We start from the raw sequence: 23,069 nt of genomic DNA, 5'->3' as shown, positions 1-23,069 counted from the left end.
TCACTGCACCTCCATTTCTCCACTATAATTGAAACCAGTTTAGAATTTAATATAGTTTGGTCCTCACTAGTCCCTGAGTGGGATTTCAGATGTTGCTTTTGATCTGTAAAATGATCAGTGATTTCCTTCTGAGGCAGCCCCCTCTCTGCTGGCTTGGCAGTCCCTGGGGAGGAACAGGAGGAGCAGTGTGTTTGCAGCTGAAAGGAGCCATCAGTCTCCGTGGTGAAAGTCTCTTGCTTGCAAACTCCTTCAGCCTTTGGGTTAGTGAGGGCTTAAAGAGAGACTGTTGGGTTCACATTTCAGTAGAACTGCTGTCAAAAACAATTGTTGAGGATTCTGAGAGGCAGGTATAAGGTTTATTTTTCTGCTGTTGTTTGGATTGCAGCAAGGAACTGTATGAAATACCAACTTTCTGAGATACAGCCATATAACAGCTAACAGTGACCTTTTTGAACATCGAGTTACCTGCTACCATTTACTTCCCCTCTGATCCTATTAGCAATGTTTTAGCCCTTGTAGCTATTCTCTGAACTACAAGTTCAGTATTTGAAGTAACTGTGAACAAGGCATTTCCTTTTGTTAAGTGCCTTCTAAAGAATAGTTTCAACAGTTATTGTTTAATGTGCTAGGATTAAAGGTGTAGTAATCCAGTCAAAGTAAGATTGCCTTACTTTAAGCCTGGGGGTGTTAAACAAACAAACAAGTTTGCACTGATTTAGAGGAAACTACAGAAGGGCTCCAAGAGGGGACAAGAATGATGTCAGGTATCATGTGGGTGTCTGTGTGTGTATTTGTTTTTGTGTTTTTCTTTGTTAATTTGTTTATTTTCTTGTTTCTTTTATTTTCTTTTAGTGTGTGTGTGTGTGAAAATCCAGTTCTTTTATCTACTGATGAACTGGAGTGAATTCCAGAGAGGGTGATTAATAGAAGACATTTACATTCATCCATATATTAGAGGCTGATTCAAAAAAATTCAAAGGAATATATACTGGTAAAGCTGTTGAAGGTTGCTGCTTTTATTTCAGATCAGAAGAGTTCATGAAACAAAAGCTTATCTGTTTGGTTTTTTTTGTTTGTTTTGTTGTTGTTTTTCAAGTAGATGTGCCTGTCTAACTAAAAGATAACACCTTTCTCTATTAGCCTCATTTTTCTTATTAAAATATAAGATTTTTCCTTCATATTTAATTTCATTTTAGATCTGTAATGTGTGTAAATGAGTTAGTGGAGTAACATTGATTTACAGCAGCTGTGATCCAGCTCCCTCCCTTAAAAATGCAAATAATTCCTCTGGTATTGGTCTCATGAGGAATAATGATAGTAAATACATGGAGCCAAAGTCAGCCTTGGCTCCAGCAAAGGCCAGCTCCAATGTTTTCATTGGCATTGATTCTAATTACCTCATGGCATACCCTTGGCTTTTCTCCTTGCATATTGCCATGATGAAACACATGGTAGATGTACTACTCTGTCTGTTAGCACCTTGCAATGAGCCATTAACACATGTTACTTTTTATCTCCCCTGTGCCTTTCTTGTAGGAATTATGTCTGACCACCAGTTTGGAAATCAGTTCATGTGCAGTGTGGTTGCATCACATGTGAGCCATCTCCCAACCACCAACCTCAGTTTTGTTTGGATTGCTCCACCTGCGGGGACAGGCTGCGTGAACTTCATGTACGTATCCTGATTTTTGGTAATTCATTTTAAAGACCTAAGTTATCATATGATGATTTAGTACCTTATTAAGTGCCAAAAAATACACAGCTTATTATGAATTAGTAGAATGTATATTTTCATGTAGAATTATATTTACCTAAAGTATTTTCTAATGATTTCTCCCAAAAAATTTAGTAGATCATATTTGAGTGAAAATAGTATACCTAGAATAGAGTATAAAGTAGAAAATATTTCAAGCTTAACCCATTCACAGACAAAAAGCCAGAGTGCTCCCCAGTTAGAGAAGTGAACTGTTGCGAATTTGAGAGTGTGAGACCTTCTGTGTGTTTTGGTGACAGCCCTGTGTTTTCCAACAAATGTTTTACTGAGTCAGTATTCCTTCCTTTCTGTACTGGGGGGTGTCCCAATGCAGATAAGTGTCTCACATAAACAAGTTGTTTTATTGTTTAACATGTTGTAAAAAGTGAGAGACTTAATTCTCTGAGGATATACGTTGCTGATAGTGAATACAGTACCTGGTGATCAGCTGATTTCTTTCCTACATTCTGTAACAGTATATTAACTCCAATGAGAGTGCCAAGACTTTTTTTTTTTTTTCCTTGCTTTTTCTAGCCCTTTTTTCTTTTTTTCTTCTAAGTGTCTAATGATAAATTGGGAAAAATAGTTTTGATGAGTGGTAACAGACTTTTGAAAATGTGTTTGTTTTTCATTAACTTCTACAATGTACCAGAGAAGCTGTTTATGGTATTTAATATTCCCATTCACTATTTGACTCAAGTCAAATTTGAGGAAAATATGAGGAAATACTGTCACTGGTTTTCAAAGATTCAGTCAGAAATGTTACCTTCACAAAATAGCTGTACATACCTTCAAGAAATCTCTGATATATGTTTTTTTTTTCTTTTCCGTGAAAATTCTGTAAATTTTATGTGTCCTTTAATTTCTCTCCAAATATACAATTTATTTTGCTGAGCAGAGTAGCAGCTAAATTTTGTCCTTTGAGGTGCCTGAGGAAAATGAGATGAGCTGTACATTTTTTCTGCATCCCCTTGCTTACTCCCTTTCTCATTTTTTTATTTTCCTGCATATTCAAGAAATAATTGTTGGTCCTACCTTGCATAGTGACTGTGAATGTATTTATTTATGACATGTGACCCTCCATTGCAAGTTTTGAGGTCAGTTTGTAAACAGCCATTCATTTTCCTGTGACTGATGTTTTTGTCCATGTTCTGTTTGTTGTTGTTGAAGAAGAGATGATGGATAGCTCTGTAGAAGTACAAATAGTGTTGTGACTGATGATTCGCATTTAAATGAAATCAAAGGGACATTTTCTGAGGGAGTAATCTCTTACCTATCTTGAAATCAGTGGAAGGTTCATCACTGGTCTCAGTGGAAACAGAGATAGGTCAGCACTGAACTGTTTTGGAAATCCAACCGCTTGTTTAATCCATGATTAAACAGGTGCATTAGCACTTCAATAGAGGTGGGTTTTGTACCATGTTGGTAAAGCTTTGGTCATGCTACGGTGTATAGAACACACACAGAAGAAATCTGAATTCATCCCTGACTCTGCAGCGTGGATGTAAGCATAAGTATGTTAGCAGTCTGGGTGCAGAGACACCAAATCTGCCTGTCCTTGCCATGGCAGGGCTGAGTGGCAGCACCAACCTGGCACCGAGCCACTCTCAGGGCCCCTGGCCAGGGGGTCTATTGGTCTCAGAGGCACACCAAAAGGATGCTCTGTGACACCTGTTTGTCCTTTAGTGTCAGCAAAGCAATGCAGTTTATATCAGTATGGTGTCCTGAAGGATAAATTCAGACAAGAGAGGAAAGGCTTAGCCTCCCTGATGGTGGTGTTTCCTCCACCTGGCTGCAGGACTTGGCTGCAGTTGCCATACACAATTCTCTGACTTTCCGACTTTAGAGTTGGCCCTGCCTTGTTCACTGCCACTTACTCCTTTGCAGGAAATTAATTTAAAAAGACTTTTTAACACTTGACACTAACTAAATATTTAGTTTAAATTTAATATAAATAATAGTATTCACAGAATGATATCACTGAATGATAATTTATGGACTCTGTAAACAGCACAACAGAGGTAAGAGCTTCCTATGCTGCTGCCAATGTGTCAGTGATTCAGATCAGCTCATTAGTCTTTAACCTCTCTTGGGATGGATAATAAGGTTATTAATTAGTGCCAGCACTGATGGTGTAAGTTTTGCTGTGTTGACACTTATCCCTGGACACTTCTCAGGAGGAACTGGACAAAGGTCACCATGCGAATCTCCAAAGGCCACTGCATGACCAGCTTTTATTAAGTGCATTTGCTATTGACCTGCTCTGGCATCCTCTGGAGGCATGGACATGCAGGCAGAAAAGCTGAAATGCTCAGGGCTCAAGTTAGGGTCATTCATGCATAAGTTAATGTCAGTGAAATCATTCTTGTCTATCATTTCCTATGCAGATGGGTATCCTACACTTGAGGACTGAGTTTCAGGTGAGGAATGGGTAGAGCTGGGATTTTTTGCTCTCTTCTGTTTTCTGAATAACGTATTGAAGTGCAATTTCTCATTTATATTATTCAGCCTTGGCTATTATTTCTATCTTATTTCTCCTTTTCTTTTTACAACAGTCTGCTGGGAGCATATTTATTGCTAACAAGCCTAAATGAAAAGGCCTGGGAATAGGAATAACAAGGCCACATGTAGTTGTTAAAACAGATATAACAGATTTCTATTGCTTCAGTCTGTGATAATCTTAAGTAACTTGATAGAAACTGAAGGTTACATTTTGTCATATCAGTATGAAGAAAAACTTAATCCCTACAGGGTAGTCATAACCCTGTAGATGTCATGGGGAAAAATTCTGTTTGCTTCATCTATGCTTTTTGGTGCTTCTAGAGCTCAGTCCTGAAATAAGACTGAACCCCTAAGAAATGAGATCTCTGTGGTCATGCTGCCAGCCAGCCCCCTCCATAGTTCTTATATCCATCAGTAACTAAACAAAGGTGACAAAGTGGTTGGGGTATCAATACTAAGTTTCTTGATAACAGTAAATGTATAGAGAATTTCTACCAGCAAATTTGGGCATTCTCAGCAGCAGTCCTGCCTGCTGCAGCATGATTGTCTATAAAATGCCGGATATTTTCCTGGCCTAAATTTGGCAGTTTCCAGCTACCAACCCACCACGCATTCCCAACACATGGCTGAGGAGGGTGGCTCCTGGCAACATGCTGTTTACTAATGCAGGCAGCCTTGGACACCCAAGGTGTTGCTGCTTCTATGGGGAAGCAGGGCTGGTGAAGTCCGGGATGGTGGGAACTGGGAATGCACTTGAGGCTCTGGCATGGAAGATGGCTGTGTTTGTGGAGATGGGAAATTCAAGGTTGCAAGAAACTGGGATTCACTCCTCATACAGCAGCTTGCAGGAAAGCACTTGGTTTCTTTCCTCCCCCTGGAAGATTCCTCACCTCTGCAGTGTGATGTAGTCCAGTTACTGCTGTGCTACTGCCAGGTCTAAAGGTAATGGTGCCTGACGGGGTCCTGCATTTTCCTTTGGTGCAATGTGTCGTCTCAACAAGTCCCCTCCCTGATGTCACCAGGCCAAGAGATGGTGCAGAGTCCTGTGCTTTATGGGGGAAGGCTGCTGGAACCAACCTGCTTCTGTGTTTTACTTTGATCACATGCAAATTACTTCTTACTCTCCCTTTTTTTATTGTTGTTGGTGGTCCAAATACCTTATTATGGCTAATCTATAAATATTTGGAAACATTCTTCTGTAAAAACCCTTCTAAAAGAAAACCAGAAAGCTGCTGCTGCCCCTGTAGGATGCGTTAGTGCAATTATTTAGTATTATTTTCACCTCTGATACTTCAAGATGAACTGAGGAAATGCAAACTAAAATGCATAATTTTTGCAGAACAGTTTTCCTAGTAGTAACTTAGGAGTCCTTTAAACAGGTCTTAGGAGACTGTGGGCACCAAGACCTCTTAAGTAAATTGCCAAGATCTATAATCACTGCTTACCTCCAAAAAAATAAATAAAAAATAAAAGTAGGTCCTCCTTCATGCTAATAAATTATTTCTCTGATTGCATGGAAATTGGTAAAACATAATCTTCACAGTCCTTCAGCTAGGTTTCACTGTTTGTAATTTCTGCTCTAAGCTCACACTAACCTAGTTAAACCTCTGCCTGCCACAGGGACGATAATGGCTGTTAAGCAGGGTAATACTTAGCATTACATCTTAGGTTGTTAAGCCTGTACTTTTGTAGATGGCTTAACTTTCTAGCTTGTAGAAGTGATAAAGCTGACCTAAATTTCAAAAACATACTATGTTTTGAGCATCAGCATGGTTTATTACAGAAGTTCCAACTACTGTATTAAATAGAATAGGTTGCTGCAGAAATTACTTTGAAAAATAAGTATTTTTTTACATCGGTTTGCAGATGAGGGTAAGAGAGCTATGGTTGCTGAGGCAGGACACTGGCACATCACTTCTCAAGAAGGAACAATTGGTTCCCAGCACAGCTCCTGGACAAAGTTTGGAAGTCAGTGCTGAGCCAGGCAGCTGAGCTATTAAAAGAAATTTGGAAGAAACTTACAAGAAAGGAGTTGTGTTTTTCAGTGTTAGTATGCCTTTTCCCACAATCACCTAATGATACAACTCTTTTCTGGGAAATTTTTGTTACCAAACTGGTCTTTTCATGCCCATGTGTTTAAGCCTTTTTCTAGGAGATTGCAACTGTGTCAACATATGAACTTGAAATATCATGCAGAACATAAAGACTGTGATTGAGAGTCTTGGTTACCTATTTAAAACATTTATAGAAAACCCATGATAAGAATTATGGAGATATTTTATAAACAACCAAGAAGATTACTTGGTCTGCTATAGTAGTCCTCTAACCAGGGTGGGAAAAGGATATATTGTCTGAAGGAACCACATTCTCCTGGTAAACCACTTTGCTAAACTGTCATTTAAGACAGTATTTGCTATTTTTTTTTTCACTTGATAAAAACAAAACAAACAAAAACAAACAAACAAACAACAAAAAACAAACAAGCAAACAAACAAAACTCAAATGAAGGAGATGTAGAAGGGTAACTTCAAGATTAAGTAGATGGTTATGTTTGCTCTACATGCAAAGATAATACACACAAGTGTTGAAAATGCTAAGTAAAAAGAAGATAGCAAATATCAGAACTATTTTGTATTTATATGTGATTACTCAATGCTCAATTATATGATCATATAGGTTTTTATTCCTCAAATTCTGAACCAGAATAGTACAAATAAATAAATTGTTCATTGTATCCTGCTTGTCACTATGATTTGTAATCTTTGCAATCAGTTAAACAGTGTGCTGTAAAGCACATGGACACCATGATATATGGACAGCCTTGGCTCTGACATTCTGTGAAACACCAGCTCCCTGCTTCAGTCATGTGCTACTTTTCTCTTCCTACTGTTTATTGCAAGGGAAGAGTGAAGTAGGATATTGATTAGCAATCTTTTTGCTACTGGTGTGAACTCTGCTTAAGACAAGGGTTGTATGGCCATCAGGTAACAGACAGTCCTTTTTTGCAGTCAGGGTAGGTCTAACACTAGTCCAGTGTTGCAGCCATTTTATTTTTCCATATTGTTTATAAATTATGTCTTGTGAAGAAAAAAAAAAAAAGTCAGTAATTGTTCCTTCTGGTGTGCCAGTTTAGTGAAACTATGAAGAAAAATTGCTCCTTCACTAGGTTTTCCACTTCCCTGGGAAGAGGCATTGTTGTACTGTCAATCAGCATTATGTGTAACATTCTGAAAATCACAAGCCAATGTTTGATTCAGATCTTGGCTCTGCTCATGCCCCATTTTGATGTGGTGCCCAGATTACCTCCTTCATCTTCTGTGTTTGTTAATTTTCCAGTGAAATCAAACACCGTGCATGGAATTGCTGTGGCTCTTCTGAGTATGACCCCAAGCAACATAGACTCAACCAATTGTGCAGAATTAGATGTAGCTTGTCTATTAGTTGTCTCTCACTTTTGCCTATTTTATGTGGTGATAAAGCAAACAGAGAAGACCAGGAAGGAATTCTGTGTATTTTCAGAAATGTTGTTATGCTCTAGCACAAAGCGTACTGTGATAAAGGAATATTCAAAAGTGTTCAAAGCAAAGGAAGAACACCATGAGGGACAATGGAACCTGAATGAACATGATTTTAAATTCTTCAAAGGGATTTTCAGGTAATTTCAACTTTAGATAGCATACACAGATATCTCTGGATAGGTATCTATGAGTGAATTATGTATCTGTAATTCTCTTGATAGTTAATTGGGCCAGTTACAGAACCACATGCATGTACAGTCTGACATCTAATTTTACGTTTACAGGGAGGTACCTGCAGGTCTAGAAGGTCTCTCTAGCTCTAATTGTTTCCTTAGGACACCTCAAATTATTTCAGACATGTTTAAGCAGCTGAATCAAGTCCTAGGTCTCCACTGACTTTTATGGATCATTAGCTACCTAATCCCATGTTCACCTTTCTACAGGGACGTAAGTTTTTCAGTCTCGATCTGTATCCCACCAACACAGACTCATCTGCCCCCTGCCACATCACGAAAAATGAATTATTTATCCCATCATCCTCAACGGTCAGTATTTTGGTACATGTCAAGATATCTCTAACAAGTTGGTTGCTCAACAGTTGAAAACTGCTGAAGAATATGAATAAAAAAAGACAACCTTATAAAGTTCATAAAATCTTGCAATTTTTTTCTTTTCCCTTCGAAGCAAATTTTATTGTCTAATGTCCCCTCAGGTAGCTGGTAATACTACTAAAAGCCCATGAAAATGAGAGAAATGTTCAATATTTAACATTTTCTCCAAGCTTGTAGATAAATGGCTATTTGCTATTTTAGGCTCCTCATGCTGTGTAGGTGCAAGAGAAACAGAACCAACAAAGACGGGAAGAATGGGTATGTGACCATGTATTAAAAAAGAAAAGCACATGAAAATTCTATTGATAAGTTAGTTGGACTCAATTCAAAAGATGAGCAAAAAGCATAAAATTCTACTTTCATCAACATTGTGTAGTGCCAGAATAGAAACTGCAAGATGATACAATATTAGGATGGTTTCTTTTATTTGTATGATACAAATTTAATATATCACATACTTGTAATGTATGATAGCAGAAGGCAGCTCAATATAGCCTTTGGCTACTCTGTTAAGATTTTGGCATGGTTCCATATAGGACTCTGGCACCTCCTGCATGAAAGAAAATGAAATTCATTTTCTACTGGTATTATCTAAATAATAAAAAAATCACTATGAGAATTGTTTCCCTTCTTACAAATATTCATTTGGCAATTCTAGAAGCAGAGATTAGATTTTACTTTTTTCCCTTTCTGTGCAATGTACCCATTATTTTTGTGCATGAGACCATCAATTCACAATCCACAGCACAGTTATCAGTAATTGTGTTTAGAATTCTCCCTTGAACTTTGTTTTGCTCTCTCTGAAATTTAACCTCAGGGTTATTTTTCAGAGCATATTTCAGTTCATCAAGAACATAAATCTTTGTTTCATTCAAAGAGATGCTTTGTCTTCCCATTTTCCCAAGATGCTTTAATTTTGAAAACATGACTGAAATATAAAATGTATTACACACACTCCAACAGTTTGCCTCTACTGGTAGGCTTTCCTCTGTAACAGATGAATTGAGTGAAACATCTTTTGACTGCTAATAATTGATTGATAACAAACCTTCCAAAATGAGATCGCAGAAGAAGTATGTTTAATGAAATCAGTATGAAATAGTTTTTGTGATTTTTTTTTGGAAATGTTGGCTATGTGAAGAATGAGCTTTAGCACACACAGAACCATTTTTAGGGGTAAACATATAATATATATGTTTATATAACATATATAAACATATATAACCCCTACTACAGCCAAGGGCAGAAAACATTTGTACTTATTTTTTTGGAAAGCTAAATTTCAGTACTGCCGACAAGCCTGTACAACATTGTGTCCATGTGGAAGACCTTTGTAGCTCTGTAATGTCCCCCCTGGTTGACTGAAAGAGTCTGATAATTTCATTGCTGTCACTTGAGTGGATAATACAAGAAGTGTCCAGTGCATAGATGAGTTTGAGATAAGGGCATTGTCTTTGTAATTCTTTGGGAAGCACTTGACTTCTTGCAAGGGACTATTACTAAATAATTTTGTGAAGAACTCAATACCGCAGGATGATGAGCACTGGCTTTGATCCAGCAGAGCAATCATACGTGTACAGGCTGTCAGCAAAACCACAGACAACACTTTTTGTATTTTTTAAATCAATGTCTTCAGATTACTTGTTTGAAATTATGCTTTGTTTGTGTACAAAGCAGACGACATATAAGGATGCTCTGCCCTTATTCCGAGTTCACGCAATCTTGACTTTTCTCTCCTTGTTTGTTTGGATGAACTCTAATAAGGTAACTTACAAAGCACTATGTAGCAGTGCAGTAATATTCAGCAAGACTTCACATATATATATATACATACATACATACATATTTGAAATGTGAAAACTTTGAGAGACATTAACTATAACCCAATATGGCAAGAAAAATTGTTCTTTCTCCCTTTTTCTATAGTAAGACACTCACCTCACATCTAAACATAACAAAAGTTAAATAAATAAACAAACAAACAAATAAATAAATAAATACACCTTATACTTGAAGATATCAAAAACATTGGATCAACTTCTGGTGCTCACATGCTGGGAAAATTTGGGTTTGAGTACTCAAAATGACCATGACCTCAAACTACCTGACAGAGTGCACTCTATCATATTTATTTTGACAATCTTTCATAATTATTTTTTAAACTGTACTTAGCAATAGGGTGTGTTTGTCTCATCTCAGTTTGAGAAATTCTAATCTGTTATTAATAATTAGATAATACTTATATAAGGATATAAAATGAAATATAGTTCCTTGTTTATAATTATAAATTATAAAATATTGTAGAGTAGTATATTATGTAAACTATCATAGAATAAATAATAAAATTTAATTTTATTATAACCTCAACGTTTACATTATACAAATGTCACCAGGATGAAACTGCCCTAGGAAAATTTTGATAGTATCTGTCTTTTTCTGATTTTTTACAGTATTAACAAATGAAAGTTTATTTATTTATTTATTTATTTTAATGCCATTCAGATTACCATTTTACAAACATTGTTTATAAGCATTGATCTGTATATGATAATACTGTGGTCTGTATGAACTCCATCTTTTGGAGCTACAGATCCCTGAGGTCAAGAGAACTTGCAGAAGAGGCTTGCAGAAGTTTTTAACACAACCATTATTTGGCATGTAAAAGAGAAAATATGGAGAGGTAAATGAAATGATAAATCCTTATTCCCTTGCTTCATTTTTCTTCCATTTTTTAGAAAAGAATCTTTTGATAGTTAGCTCTCTCTTTTACTCCGCTTTCTGACACCATTTGTCCTCTGAAAAACTCGGTGTCTCTCACTCCTAAATCCCTTTCAGTATGTCCATCTTGCCTTCTTTTCTCTTACATCCTGGAAGATACCCATTTTGACAATGCCCTTGATAAATGGTGGCACCATCACCAGCATCTGTAGATACATACAGCCACCCCCAACTGACCACCCTCCCTCCTTCACCATTACAGCATGGACCCTTTAGGTAGTACCACCCCCACAGGTCCATCTGTGTGAGGAGGGAGTTATTAGAATTTAAAAGCTGTTTATTGCCAACCTATACAACAATGCCTTGACAATTTCATTCCTGCGTGGAAGCAGAAAAGATAATCTTGAAAAGAGATGCACAGTATTATCTATCAGAATTAATAAATGGTGCGTCCATTTCCATATGAGCACCACAATAAGAGATTTTGGCTGAGGTAAGTTTGGTACATCAGCTGCTCAGCAGCTCCTGGGGGGCAGCAGCTCAATCACAGGGGCAGAAGTCTCAGACAGGTATCCAGCAAGACACCTCCTCTCATAATGATGACATAATGATGTTGCAGTGGCAGAGGTCGTAAGGATGCCATCATACCAGGATCATCATGGTAGCAGCTCACAGCAAGAGCTGTGTTCCATTCTGTTCCATTCTGTTCCATCCATACAGAAAAGCAGTCACCTAGGAGAAGGCTTGGAGATGCTATACTAATGCAAATAAAAATAAATTTCATTTTATGAGGAAATAATTGAAGCATTTTACATGCCACTTGCTGACTGTTGTTACTGCCTAATGGCTGTTCTCGTAACAGGTATTGTACAAATATAATACCACCATAGCTTTATGAAAGTGGTTTCCTAGCAAGGCATTGTTTTCCTTTATCCTCTCGAACGGCTTGGATCCTTTAGTTCTTAATAGAAATGTAACTTGTTATCCTGCACCCTTCTTAATATCCCTCTTAGCTCAACATAAACTGTTTAGCCTAAGATATACATTTACTTGAGACATTTTCTGTGAAAAATGCATTTTCAAAGCCTTAAACAGTAAGCAACTCTCTAGCAATCTATGTGATTTTCCACCCAAGCAGGAAAGAGTTTAAAATTGCAAGTTTGAAGAAATGAATAATGGAAGAAATTGAATCTCTTTTTTCAAGTACTTCACTAGATTGAGGTCAAATCTTGCTCACATATGACACATCAGTTGCAGTCAGTGACCAAAAGCATGCTTGAAAAAGCTCACCCAGTTCCTATCAACATTAGTGTTTATGCAAAGGATTATAACGGTTATGAACAAATTATTTTGCAGAACCTACTTATACATTCAAAGAACTATGTCCTAAATGTCCTAAAATACAAAAGATAAACAGTAGAAACATTTCCAATCAATATCACAGACTGCTTTGCAAAACAGTGAAGATGTTAGGACCATAATTTGAACGACAATTTTAACAAGCATATATAGAGAGAATGTGTATGGTGAGTTAAGCTCCATAAAGCCTTTCTTCTAAATCCAGATGTAGGCATTAACACGCACATTTGAGATGGCATGCTTATTTGCTAAGTGCAAAGATGGTTAGAAAAAGGCTTTCCTGACTGAGGATAAAAGCTGGAGTACTCTTTAATTTTGGTTACTGCCAAGCTTATTTGAACAACCACAATAGTTATTTGGCTCCATACCAAAAAGTGGCAATACAGTACTTACATGTCTATGGATCAAAATTAGATGAAAAATTGCTGTTTCTCATCTCCAAAGCCATTTGCTGCACATTTTATAGGCCTCAAGATGCCTTTTGTAATATGTGATAACAGAGCCAACTGAAGCATCTGCCTGGGAAGAGATTACTTTAATTATGGACTCAATGTCCTATTTTCTGCAAGTGTTCCCCAGAGAATTTCTTACTGCTAGATGAGAGGTGTTATGATGCACATTAAAACCTACAAGTCAAACAAAAAAGGTTGTAAAAGTGAGACAAGGACACCCATAATGTCTCCAGTCTTGTATTCAGTGGTTAAAAAATAACCCTGAATTCTATGATGATAACTTTTGAATTAATCTAACATTTGTTAAAATAAATTTACAATAATAAGGAAAAAAATGGATATTAAACAATATCACCCTTCTTTCTTAATCCTATTATGTGTTGTAAATTGATCCATAAGTCTTTAAAGTACTCATGTTTTCATTTTATTTTTTTCAAGATAGTAGTTCCCAATAATATAACATGAAAAATTCAGCAAGGAGGTTTTGTGTTAGCTCCTATTTTTGCAAAGTTTCTTGCCATTAAGAATTAATTTGTTTTTCACTGTCATATCATTGATTAAAATTAACTCACTTGATATTAAAGTGTATGTGCTGTATGCTTCTACAGAAATTGTGTAAGACACCACTGATTTAGTACTGTTTAATGGCTATTTAAAATATTTGTCATTCTTTCTTTATCAAAAAAAAAAAAAAAAAAAAAAAAAAGCCTGGAGATCTTTATTAGCAGCTGCTGCAATAATGAGTTAAAAGTTTTTCTTTACACAAAATATAATGGAAGAGCTCTAAAGACATTTTGAAGCTGTGACAGCATGTGAGGTACTGGGAAATTTCTCTCAAATTTGTCAGACTACCAAAATTACACAGGAAAATGACATCTCCAGAAGACACAAAAGATAAAAAATACATATTTAAAGTGCATTTTAATCAGAGGGATATATTTGATAGCATTTGGGAGTACTTTGATATGTACAGTTTTAAAGGTTCATTCTCTTAAAACAGTGGAAGGAAAGCAATGCTCAATCCTCTATAAATAACATCAATGAACATTAAGGCTTTTCAGTTTTGCTAATTTTAGAGTAGCTCTTTTTACTGAAGCAAAACCAAGTCTGAAAAGGATATCACATAGTCAGTACTCCACTATCCGAGGCAATACAGAGATTCCATACCTTTAAACATGGAAGAATTTAGCTAATCATGCAGCTTCCAGCCCCAGGAGGGGCTCCTCTCCTCCCAGAAATAAGACTGTTGACTCTTCCTCATGCTTTCCAACATGATATGGGGTGCCTGGGGAATAGCTGCCCCAAGTTGAGTCCCTGCTGTCATTTAGCCTGAGTTTGTAAACCCAACCACAGCATGACATGCTGGTGAGTTAGGTTTGGGGATACCTGATCTAGATCTGCAGGACTGAATTTGGGCTTGGAAGTGGCAGCATGTATTCTGTCTGGGTTTTGGGTACATTCAGTACCTCACATGACAAAGGACTGAGATAGGATCTGGAGCAAGCTGAATCACTCGAGGTTGGCTTTTGGTGGAGCCATCCTGGGCTAGGAGGAGCTGGATCCCAGCTCTCTGCTGCATGACACAGTGTGACATCCTGAACTCTGCGGGCTGGAATAGCACCCATGCAGAGACATGTGGACTCCAGTCCCACGGAGGGATTAAGGATTGAATCTCAGATCCCTTGTCTATCTGTTAGGTTTTGTCTTGCTGATTTTTTTTTTTCTGACTTCCTCCACTGACTGCAAGAAGCAGCCTTGTTCCTGAGTTTAATGGAAGGGACATTAGCACCCGATTAGTTTGAGTGAGTGGGAAAATCCTGCTCTGTGAAGGGAGATCCTTGGACCTGGGTGGGAACTGAGTCAGTATTGACCATTTCCAGGCTCCTTTCTTTGCCTTTTGGTCTGTTATTGAAAAGATGGAGGAAAGGGTCACTAACAGCCATGGCTTACTGATACACTATGAACCACATGGCCACTATGCTGGAAGCTGGACACTGGGACGTTGGTGAGAGGCAGATGTGCAAGAATGTGGCTGGTCAGACACCAGTGGCCTTCCTGGGAGCTCGGGACAGACCCTCTGCCTTGGTCAGGCTATGGAAACTGCATGTACTTGAGTCTCTGTGCCCAGGAAACTCTCAGGTGAGGCACATCAGTGCAGCTGGAGCTGGGCTCCCTCAGCTGCTCTCATGTGCCCTACATACCACCAGATCCCCTTGCGGCACTCAAGTCATGCTGAATGTCATTTGAAATTTCAGCTGCCATGTTCTTAAGGCCAAACATTTCAGCTGTGAGACTCTTCCTTGCCAGCAGCCATGAATCTGTTTGGGTATTTCCCTGCTTGCCAGGGAGCACTGACCTTTCCTCTGGACGAAGTGCCTGGCTTCAGAGCTAGTGTCCCTTTGCTCCCAGAGTTGGCACTATTTTGTGGGTTTCTGATGTTTTTAGCCAGATCTTTGTGTTTTAAATAACATGGGCAATTAGGTCATCATTCCAATTATCTGTGTGTAAATTTTTGTTTTGCTTTAAGGAATCTATTTTGGAGTGACCTTCTTACAAAAAAGGTCCCAAGAGGCTGGACTTCATGTTGTTACTTAACATGAAGAAAACATCATTTGCTTCAGAGAATGGTGTTGTGCCTCCCAGTGGCTTTGACCAATAAGTTTTTTTCAAGCTGCCTGCACTGCAGATTTGCAAAGAAGCAAACTGGAGAAGGTTGTTGTTGGCTATAGCTCATGTCCATCTCCTGCCACATTAGCTCAGCTGTGATGGTCACCAATGGAGTCTGATAGAGCCATGCTCCTGCCCCTCTCTGCCCTTCTGGACAGGAGGCAGCACCTGCCTCCTCCATCAGCAGGGACCCGCAGTTCAGATTGCTATGGGAAGGGAGGAAATGGTGACCCAGTTCCCTTTCCTCCCTTCCAAAGCCACATGAAGGACCTCTTTCATGGAACCACTAATTTATCACTGTAAGCTGTTGACCATGCTGATAGACAGGGAATGTTGGCTTTATTTCTTACGGCAGTTGTAAGTTGTGCTTCAAAAAAGTGCAAGTTAATGTTAATTTTCTGAAAATTAATATAGTCCTCATGTATCTGTTAGTAAATTTATTTGTGCCTTTAAAGGGATGGCCATTGGGATACTGAAGCCAAATTTAAATCTAACTTTGCAGTGCCATATGGCACAACCTTAAGGCACTAAGACTCCATGAGTTCATGCATTAAATTGCCAGACTGATGTGGTGGATAAGTAGATTGTCATAATAATCATTAGTTTCAGTACATATAGACTGCACTTGGCCTTTTTTATTGTTAAGCTTTTAAGGGTTGATCTTTTAATGCTTTGTTATGATGCACAAACTAAGCATCTCAGGAAGACACTTTATGGGTACAAAATTGTTAGCATGCTTTAACCGAATGAAATACAAATGACAAAAAGATCTCTTACTACTGTTTAGGATATGTCAGGAAAGTTTACTTATATTTGTAAGGGTTGTTTTGTATCCCACCATGGTTCTAACCAGTAGATAGGACTACTGTTTGTGACTATGTTTGGAGTTCTGGAGTAGTTTTGTCTACAAGTCTCAGTGGACTAAGAGAAGAATTAAAAAAATATATTTATATATATACATAATCAGAACAAATATTTCTGAGGCTGACAGATGTTGGTAATTGGTTAAAGATGACTTACATTTGTCATAAAGGGAATTTTAGTTTCAGTGGTTTAGTTTGGTAAAAGTAGTTTATTTGCATCTGCAACTCATGGCTCTTGATATACCTGTCTTATAGGCGGTTAAGCTGGATTTCAGACCTGGGGTTGCAGAATGTGACTGGTAATGTCAACACCCAGCTGGAGCAGAAGGGAAGCTATTGAGGTCAAAGCCTCGATACAGTAGCTAACACCCTTGGATGATGATCCCTTTGTACCTAGGAGCTGGTTCTGCAACTGTGCATGCCCCAGACCTCCAAGGGATGTGGCATGTATCGTGGGGCTTTCAGCTGCCCAGAGGCTTTGGTGAGTAGTTCATGGGTTGAGGAACACTGAGCACATCTAGCACCTGAGGGGTAGAAGCCCCAGTAGAAACAGAAGCGTTAAAACAAGTTTATGAAGCTGTCATGAGCATCATTAGATTTTCAGATATAGTAACAAAATGACAGTGCAAGTGAAACTCAGCATTTGCCTGTGCTGGAACCCTTGCATTACTCTGTTTAGCAGAACTTTACCAATAATTTTAAACTTTCACGTTATATTTGAAAAGTTAATAAATAGATTTTTAATAGACCTTGTTTCTTATTCTTTTTTTTTTTTTCTTTTTTTTTTCCAAATTGGTAAAATAATAATGTTTTTAGGATGTACTCTTTGTGAGAAGTTTGAGCACAGAATACATTTCATGGTTGATTTATGAACCCCTTGAAAATATGGTTTATAATGAAACTCTAACAGACCCTTAACAAAATTAGCATGGCAACAGGTAATGCAATAATAATTTTCATGCTTGTGCATTCCTATAAAATTTCTTTTGCTAAGCACTTGCCAAAGGCTGAGAGCACTTCTAGCCATGGCTGGGCAGCACCCAACGGAGAGTGCACCAGCTGAAAGCTGGCTGCCTGCTGCACATATGGGAAGTTGTGCACTCAGAGAGTCTGTACGGGTGAAGTTAAATCAGCAGTATCGTTACTAAAATAGCACCAAACTAAGAATAGCTGTCTTCAGCTATAGAGTGATTGCTGGTCTACTAAGGCAAAATGTGAGAAGTGTAACTTTGGTGCTAGCAGTACTTTATTCTAGGGTTAGGAAATGTAGTTAAGATAGTAGCTAGGAAAAGCAGTAATGATTTGTACTGTCATTGTTCATATAAACAACCTATATATATCATTATATTTTAAAGCTTTATTTTGATGAATTTTAAAGCTGAACCAGGTCTCTACAGACTGAAATTCCAGTGCTTTGCCTCTATCTAATACTTGCAGTATATGCGATTAGATTCAGCTTCTGTGTGTCTTTGGGACCATTGTAGAGATAACCTGTGACAAAGCTGGATAACTGGGTCAGATTCAGGATTTTTAATGTGGAAAAGTCTGGGCTATGGCCATCTCAGATTTAATGTACGTAACACCAACGGTTTGCCACTAGGAATTTTGAGGGCATTATGCTGACCTCAATCTGCTCATGCAACTACTGGAACAATTAAAGAGCAAGAGCTCTTTAATACAGCTTTTAGTACGTAAAGGGCTGTTGGAGGTTGTAAAAATAATAAAACAAACAAACAAAAAAAAGGAGGGAAGACCTACAGTCTAGCATATCTGTGGTCTCCCATTGACTGCTACAGTTACATATAGATGAAGCTAAATTTTAGCATCGAGGTTGATATATGTAGAGTATAATTACCCTTTTATTCTAAAAACATAGTTAAAAAAATGTTAGAGTAAGTGGTTTCTTTTCAAAGGAAAAGTTAAATTGGGAGATATAATTCCAGATGGGATAGTTAGAAAGAGCTGTTTTCTGTGTTTCCCACTGCAAATTCTTAGGATTGTTTTGGGAAATACAAATGTGTGGGAACAGAAAAAAACAACCTGGGAAATAAAAAAGGGAGTGATCTTGTGGTGAGATGGTGAAGCTCATGGGGGCACAGGCTTAGCCAGGCCTTGGGAGAGTTTGTGCAGAAAGTGAGCATCCTTCCTATAGAAATCTTGAGGGGGAGGAGGGGGGGGAGTAGAAATTACTGAGTGACTACTTCATTATTCTTCCAGAACAATTTTTATTTAGTTTTACTGGTGTTTCTATGCCTGTGGCAGTCCTCAAACCTCCATTAGCAAAGCAACAGATTACAAAGTACCTGTTCTGAAGATCACTGGTGGATTTTGGAAAGGGACAGTGGTGGAGGAGCCAGAACAGCTTGGAGAAACCCAAACCCAGACGTCATACAGATCATGTTCTAGCAGTTCCACCACTTTTATTGCCTTTTTAAGCACTGTTTGTTAATCAAGGTAAAAAGTGCTCATTAAAAGGTTTTACCTTAATATGTATGAAATGGGGACAGTGGTCATCTCCTGCATTCAGCCTTAGCCCTCAACTTTCTCACTGAGATTTTAAGAGTGAAATTTTTCCTTGGAGTTAATAGAGTTACAAAGGAATAGAACAGCTGCCCTGAGTGCAATAGCACACAAATTATCAGACTGATATTTTTTCCTTTTTGACCAGCTAGGCTAAGTTTCATGAAAGAGCTGTATTGGAGCACCAGCAGGCATGGTCGGGTGCATGGTACATTAACCAGATTTCTTGGGCTTGTAATCTTGCCCTTTTGAGCACAATTACTTTCCTCTGATTGGGTCCTCTGAAGCTATTAGCAGATCCAACAAGGAGGCTGAGATATTTGTGAACAGCTTTACGTAAGGGGTTCCCTGTTGGGGTCATATGTCAGGACTGGGGTCCCAGAGTTCCTGGGAAAGCAAACTTCTTTTGTGGTCATTGCATCCATCATACCAGTCATGGCCTGCACAATAGGGTCATATTCCAGCTCTACAGTTGCTACCTCACAAATTGTAGAGGATAAGAAACTGGATTCAATTTTAGGATTCAAGAAGTTAGCACGGATAAGTACAGTTGGAGTGGTTTTACTGTTTCTGAGACACAGACAAAAATATATATAACTATGCTATGTAGTTATAGAAAAACCAACACTTGAAGCTAAATTACCCTAAATATTGAAGATTTGACCTTAAAAAAAAAAACAGATTATCTGGTTTTCCTGTCAAATTCTCTTACCTTTAACATCTCTTGACTACCTTTAATGCCAGATATTTTTTAAATTGATTCTCCGTTGCACTCCAATTTTAATTTTCTCCCAGGAGAACATTTCCAAATCTCCATGAGATCAGATTCTGCTATTTTTAATCCCATTGCAAAGGACTCTACCGCACGAGTAGCTAGCCCCACCACATGCAGCGTAGCTGGTAACCAACAGGTGAGTTCTTCTCTTGAGACCACGTGCTGGTAACTCAAGGTGCAAGCACTCAGGACCTGGCTCATTGCATGCAGGTGCTGCACCAGTACCACCAGGCATTCAGGGAGATGCCTGCACAGTCTCAGCAGTGACTCATAGAATCAAAGGTGTAATTCAGAATCAGGGTACTGGAAAGGATCTGGGGTTGGGGATGGCATAACTGCAATATTTTCTTCTTCCAGACACAAATTGTGTCTTGTCTTAAAGAAATAAGTTCTCACACAAAACTGGTTACTCTAAAGTTTGATATGTGCAATGTGATTTGATAAAATGTCTTGGTTAGAAGTCTCACATTTTTACCAGAAATGGCAGGCATTTATAATTTGCTACACAAGTAGTTTAAGTATTTTAGCATAATTTAGAGGGAATTAATGGCTTGTTATTTATTGCCTAGTTCTTTGTAGGAGTGATTTATAAAGCCATGCTCTGCACTGCTTGTTACTTTGCATTCTCTATGTTAGCTGTACCATCAATATCATTAAATGAATTCGCGGTGACATTGCTCTGGAACTATGGGTTTTGATACAAGGGTTACGGAACATAAATAAAGAATTATGTTTAATTCATAAGAGGCACCAATCTCTCATTTAGGTATAGGTTGGGCTAGAAGATGTCAAAAATATGCTTTACAATACCTCTTCTGATTGCATTCAGACTCTTTCTATATGCCCTTATGTTCTGTGTGAAAATAATATATAGTAATATGGTGCAGTTTGTCAAGGGAATAACATTTGTGGTTTTATTTATTTGTGTACAAATGGTATCATTATTTTTACCACAAGCCACAAAGGAATATATTTACATGAATATACTTAAAGTGATTCATAAAGGAATCCATAAATATAAAGATAAGTCTTGCCTATTCTATGCTATAAATACTATTGTTGATTATTTAAATTACATTAAAAAAACTAGCATTTCTAGTATTTCTTAATGTTATTTTCATTTCTCTTCCCACAGAAATGTAAATAAACCCTCTCTTCATTATAGTCGTCCTTTACTTATCTCTTTACTTGTCTCTCTTCTTGAACTAGTGCATTGAAATCCAGAGTACTGAAAGACATATAAGAACATTTATCTAGTATTTGTTTACTTTTTATTAATTTTATGTAAATATATCTGTCTTCTTTAGCTTTTGTAAAGAAAAAAAATATTTTTAGAAAGGTTAAATTTAGAATCAGGTATGACTTGGAAAAGTGCTTTTACCTCAGTGTTATTCAAAGTGTGTATGAATATTTGACAGTGTCATTCACATACAGAAGTAATTTGAAAAAAGAAGATTTAACTATTCATGCTGTTGAACCAGTGTTAGGTATGCGAGATCTGTGGATGATTCCAGGGCTGTCACTCACTGTGAGTTTGTTCATTGCTTGTCTGTAAGAAGTGGGACATACTCTTAGATATTTTTTGGAGTTTTCAAAATAGCCATCATGTTTTAAATGTATGACTGAAAGGAGCTGCATTCATGGAAGAATACCAATGTTTATACTTAAAGCAAAACAGAAAAAAAAGTATTTCTGAAGATGAAGGACTATTGTTTGTTTACTATTTTAAACTTTTGTTTAAAATTTGTTCAGAAACAAAATACTATAAAAGAGGTTAATGTAAGCTATCACTGGAGAGGTAGAAAAATCAGACTGGAGGCTCCTTATGCCACATCTTTTCATGCCTTGTCCTTGTGTGTGAATATAAATTTGGCATAAGCATGGTGCAGTGAAGAAAGGAGCTGCATCCCCACCTTCACCACCGCTGCTTGCTGTCACTGCTGCCTCTCCTCCAGCTGAAGTGGGTTGGCAGGACCCATCCCATTGCCCCTCTGTGCTGCCCCAAAACCCTGTGGCAAATGGCAACCACATTTGTTTGAGTTCTGGCATGCCCCACAAATTGGGATTTGTATTGTCTTTACAGGACTAGTAAAAAGGTTAGACCAACAAAGACTCAAAAGCTAAAGGTTCGCTGAACAAACAATATTTGGCCTGTCACTGAGATGAGAATGCATGCATTAGGATGAGGGAAAAATCGGTTTAAATACATATTTAAATTTCATGTGCAAAGCTGGAAGAATTTTTTTTTTCCATTTTCACTTAAAAATATGTTGGAAGTGAATTTTTTGGCTTAATATTATCTTGTTACCTCAGTTTTGCAAATCAGACTATTCTATCTAATTTGTAAACAAGACTTAGACACTTCTGGGAAAAAAAAAAAATCACTTATGTGTGAAAATCAGAAATTCCTATTAGTATTTTATGGGTTCCAAATATTCCAAAAATTCTTTACCTTGAATGCCTCCTTTGTTCCTCTTTCCCTATAATGATGGCTTGATAGCCTCCAGACATCCAGCACCCTTTGCTCCCACTGTTGTGCTGGGTTACATCAAGGATGTGAGCAGTGAGCTTTTGGGAAGGTCTGAGGACCCTGAGGGATCACTTGGTCTCGCAGGAAGGGGATCCCATGTATTTCTAGACCTTCTTGGTAACACATCTCTGAGCATCCAGCTCTGCAGGCATCCAGCACCCAAACTGCAGCAGACTAGCCTGGGATGATTTGGTTTTGTGGCAGATGCTTTTAGGAAGGATACTGAGAACTTGCAAGGAGGGAAAATGCCTTTGGTGCCTTGAGACCCCAAGGAAAGAGCCTAAGACATTATTTCCTCAGTTTCACAAAGAAAACTAATGTCTTGTTAGTTGTGGCATCCTTAGCCAGGATATAAAGGTGCAAACAAAAGAGTTATCATGGATCTACATAATTACATCAATCTGTTCAAGACACAGAGCTCCAATACAGGAACTACCTCCAAGCAAGCTCAGAATTTCACCTTCTAGGACTTCTGAAATAGCAGTGACTAGGGTAATTTTTCTTCATTATTTTGTGCATCATTTGATTAGGAAGGTTATGTCTCAAAATGGGTAAATGCAGTGCATGGTGACATAGTAGAGTCAATTCCTGGGCAAGTGTCCAGTTTTCAGACACTCAGTAAGTTATATTAAAATTTACCATCACCAGTATCAAGAGGTGCTTGTGCCCGTTAAAAGCAAGCAAGAGAAAAACATGTAAGGAAAATAAATTAAATTTAGAGATGTTTGGCCTAAGATATATTGCTGGACTGATAATGCTGTTTATCAATCCATCCTTCCCCCTGCACTAATAATTTTTGAA

General features: G+C 37.9%; 1 protein-coding gene across 2 annotated transcripts in view; it reads left to right on the top strand.

Annotated features, from left to right (window-relative positions):
- The window catches only part of RELN (reelin), a 286,617-nt gene that overhangs the window by 78,375 nt on the left and 185,173 nt on the right, over positions 1–23,069 (top strand). For both annotated transcript variants that reach the window (XM_032192390.1, XM_032192399.1), the window contains exon 3: positions 1,537–1,672. In XM_032192390.1, coding sequence (XP_032048281.1) covers positions 1,537–1,672 — 136 coding nt within the window. The remainder of the gene's footprint in view (positions 1–1,536; positions 1,673–23,069) is intronic.

This window comes from Aythya fuligula, chromosome 1 (genome assembly GCF_009819795.1).
Source record: "Aythya fuligula isolate bAytFul2 chromosome 1, bAytFul2.pri, whole genome shotgun sequence".
Classification (NCBI taxonomy): Eukaryota; Metazoa; Chordata; class Aves; order Anseriformes; family Anatidae; genus Aythya; species Aythya fuligula.
Note: the sequence above shows the minus strand (reverse complement) of the source record. Positions and strands in the feature narration are given on the sequence as shown.